The sequence below is a fragment of the Bidens hawaiensis genome, unplaced genomic scaffold (genome assembly GCF_021521415.1).
Source record: "Bidens hawaiensis isolate Kalapana, Puna unplaced genomic scaffold, B.hawaiensis_p1.1 tig00019700_1, whole genome shotgun sequence".
NCBI lineage: Eukaryota > Viridiplantae > Streptophyta > Magnoliopsida > Asterales > Asteraceae > Bidens > Bidens hawaiensis.
In genome coordinates this window covers 424,658-427,559 of record NW_027492995.1, presented here as the reverse complement: position 1 = coordinate 427,559, position 2,902 = coordinate 424,658, and the positions used below count along the sequence as shown (strand labels likewise).

Sequence of the window (2,902 nt, the reverse complement as noted above, 5' to 3'; positions counted from 1 at the left end):
TCATCTGCCATTTTCTGGCTAATATGTTCATATGAACATTTGTCACTCAATCCTAGCTACTCATTTTTATGTGTCTATCAAATAACAATGCACCCCTTGCAGTTCACCATGACTAATATCAGTACGCTGATTGAAATTCAAATGATGAACAAACCCATTTACTGCAAAATCAAATGTTTTACACAAAAAACCATGGATTTGAAAGAGGATCCAGATAAATATAACTACAAAATCAAGGAGTTCAAACACCTGAAGAAGTTGGTATATATATCACACACCCTTAACATTAAATACAAGAAACCATATATGTGTAATAGATAATGAAAACTATAAAGGATATGAAGTGTTGTCTTTGTAATCTCAATTAAAGGAGATCACCTATCATCATTGTTATGAAAACAATTAACCTTGAGATGCGCATCCAAACCAAAGGGTACCTTCTCTTGAGAATCATTCGGGTTGAATAATGGCATGAGCGAATTTGGTGGTACATGTTGGGAACTTGAGCTTAACAAATGAAAGTAATTGTTTTGTCTAACAAGATCATGGTTATTTTCTCCTAAATTGGGCATGATAAATGGAGGGAAAGCTGAAGGTGTGATGGCGGTAGGAGGACCCAAAAATAACTGGGATGCAGATGGGAGAGCCATCGAAGAATCAGTTTGAGATGAAACTAGTCCTTGGTTTCCAAATTGAGACATTGAAAGATTTGAACAAGGTTCCCAATTAGTGTAAGGGTTGTATGGAAACAATCCTGGATAAGAATATTGAGGTATGGGGAAAAAGTTCAAACCTCCACTTTCGTGTTCGTATGATTTGTTTTCGACTAGTGCTTCCTTTCCTTTCTTCTTTCTTTGATGGTCTCCATTGATGTCATGATCTTTCACAAATGTTGCATTCGGAGGATTAAGAGATTGAGAGAGAGAAATTTGAGGTGAATTTAAATCTTGAGGAATAAAGGCTGCTGATAATGGATTGAATTGACTAAAATCTCCAACTAGCATTTGGAGGGGTGGAAGCTGATCAATATCATCTTTAGTTGAATCAAGCAGCCAATCTATGACCTTGCTAGGTTGGCTTAACCCTAGCTTATCTTGAAGATCATACAATTGAATGGCTGTAGGAACCGAAAGCCGAATCCTTCGGTCTCTTAATCCTTTTACTGTGCAAACCTTGCTATGTCGATCTTTCCCTCCAAAAGCCTTAGATACCCTTACGATTCGCGGGTTCTTGAAACCTGCCCATTGTCTTGAAGTTGATGTATACATTGGTAACATGTTCTCATGATTGCTATCGCCTTCTTGCTTTGATTGAAAATCTTTTCTTCCTGAAGTATTGTTGAACATCTTCCTGTTTGCATCATCTGGCTGCAAAAAGCAGCTAAACACACAACTGTTCACAGGTTACTTATCTTCATATAATGATTATATTTCAGTTTTCTGAAATGGTGTTTGGTTAAGCTATACTAATCATCAGACCAGGTTAATAGATTAAACACTAAAAATTTTAATTTCGAAAACGATTTCATAACATGAGCAAGAAGTGTGTCTCCAATCTAGACAAATTTAGGGAGATCACAAAGTAGGGTTTCAACATGACAAATTTCAGTTGAATATTCCTTGATGATCGATAGATACGAACAACAAACTAGGGTTTTTGTTTTCCAGATCTAAAACATGATATATTAACATATTTTATATTTTGTTATAACTAGCAACAGATGAAAGATTAGATAATGAGAATAAATAAGTGAAATTTATATAATATATCCATTTTATGGCTAATTAATACCTGCAAATTGAATATTCCTTGATGATCGATAGATACGAACAACAAACTAGGGTTTTTGTTTTCCAGATCTAAAACATGATATATTAGCATATTTTATATTTTGTTATAACTAGCAACAGATGAAAGATTAGATAATGAGAATAAATAAGTGAAATTTATATAATATATCCATTTTATGGCTAATTAATACCTGCAAATTGAAAGATATAGATCACAAAAATGAACTCACGGTGAGTGAAACTGTCATCTGCCTTCGGTACTGCAGATCAGGCAGCATTCAATTGCAAAGTTTCTTGTGCAGTTTCAAGAAAGTCTCCAGATTCCAAATGGAATTAAATTGAGGAAGAATCTAGTATGCAAGTTCTTGATCAGCAAGCTGTATAAAAATCTGACTTCCAATTATTGCAACAAAAGGAAGCATCGTATGTCTATATCTGCATATCTCTATTTATAATATTTTCCAATATATTCGTATTATTATATTTTTGTAAATATGAAAAGATAATATTTCTTAGAATCTCACCATGTTGCAAACTAAAGTGAAGAAAAAGGAATGGCGAATTTGCGACTTAATGGTGTCTATCAGCCGAAAAGAAAGTTTCACAGGTTCATACCACACAATAAAAATTCTGGTAATTAATTAGTGAAGAAAGTTCAACTAGTCTATCCTTTAGTAATCACGTGCTTATATATCAGTGATGTATGATGGTGTATGGTTAAAGTTAAACAACTCAATGTATATGTATACAAATTTCAACTATACATGGACCATTCTAGCCTATTTAGAGAAAGGGGCTTAATGCTTTATTGACACCACATATGACCCGCTTTATCTGTCAATTCTAAGGTGTGCGTATGCATGCTTGATCATCCACACTCAAAAGTACATTATGCAAGAAGATAGAAACATAAGTATATAATACACACATACATACATCTAGAGAAAATAAACTTGGGGTTGGACACTAATTTGGGCAATTACATTCTTTTTATTATTAGTGTAATTTGTGTTCTTTCTAACTGTATGGAGTTTTAAGTTTTAACAATACAATCTTACCTAGTGGTTGAATCGAATAAAAACATACGCTAGAAAACAAGTGCTAAATGATTA

The 2,902-nt window shown here is 33.6% G+C and overlaps 1 protein-coding gene across 6 annotated transcripts; it reads right to left on the bottom strand.

Annotated features, from left to right (window-relative positions):
- Nucleotides 1-258: 258 nt before the first annotated feature.
- Nucleotides 259-2,542, bottom strand: LOC143559138 (transcription factor TCP5-like). Of its 6 annotated transcripts, none has more exons than XM_077047808.1 (3): nucleotides 2,315-2,542; nucleotides 2,021-2,179; nucleotides 259-1,367 (listed from the first exon to the last, which is right to left on the bottom strand). In XM_077047808.1, the coding sequence occupies exons 2-3, from the start codon at nucleotides 2,066-2,068 to the stop codon at nucleotides 375-377; spliced, it is 1,041 nt and encodes a 346-aa protein (XP_076903923.1). In that variant the 5' UTR covers nucleotides 2,069-2,179; nucleotides 2,315-2,542; the 3' UTR covers nucleotides 259-374. The 6 variants fall into 6 exon arrangements, with proteins under 6 accessions (XP_076903923.1, XP_076903924.1, XP_076903922.1 ...); XM_077047809.1 differs by having other exon boundaries at nucleotides 2,021-2,167; XM_077047807.1 differs by having other exon boundaries at nucleotides 2,021-2,542.
- Nucleotides 2,543-2,902: the final 360 nt, after the last annotated feature.

Bases quoted from the DNA above. Each gene is read 5' to 3' on its own strand.
- LOC143559138 (XM_077047807.1), bottom strand. From the start codon at position 2,068: ATGCTGCCTGATCTGCAGTACCGAAGGCAGATGACAGTTTCACTCACC. The intron at 1,368-2,020 runs GTGAGTTCATTT...TGCTTTTTGCAG, and splicing joins AGATGACAGTTTCACTCACC to CCAGATGATGCAAACAGGAA.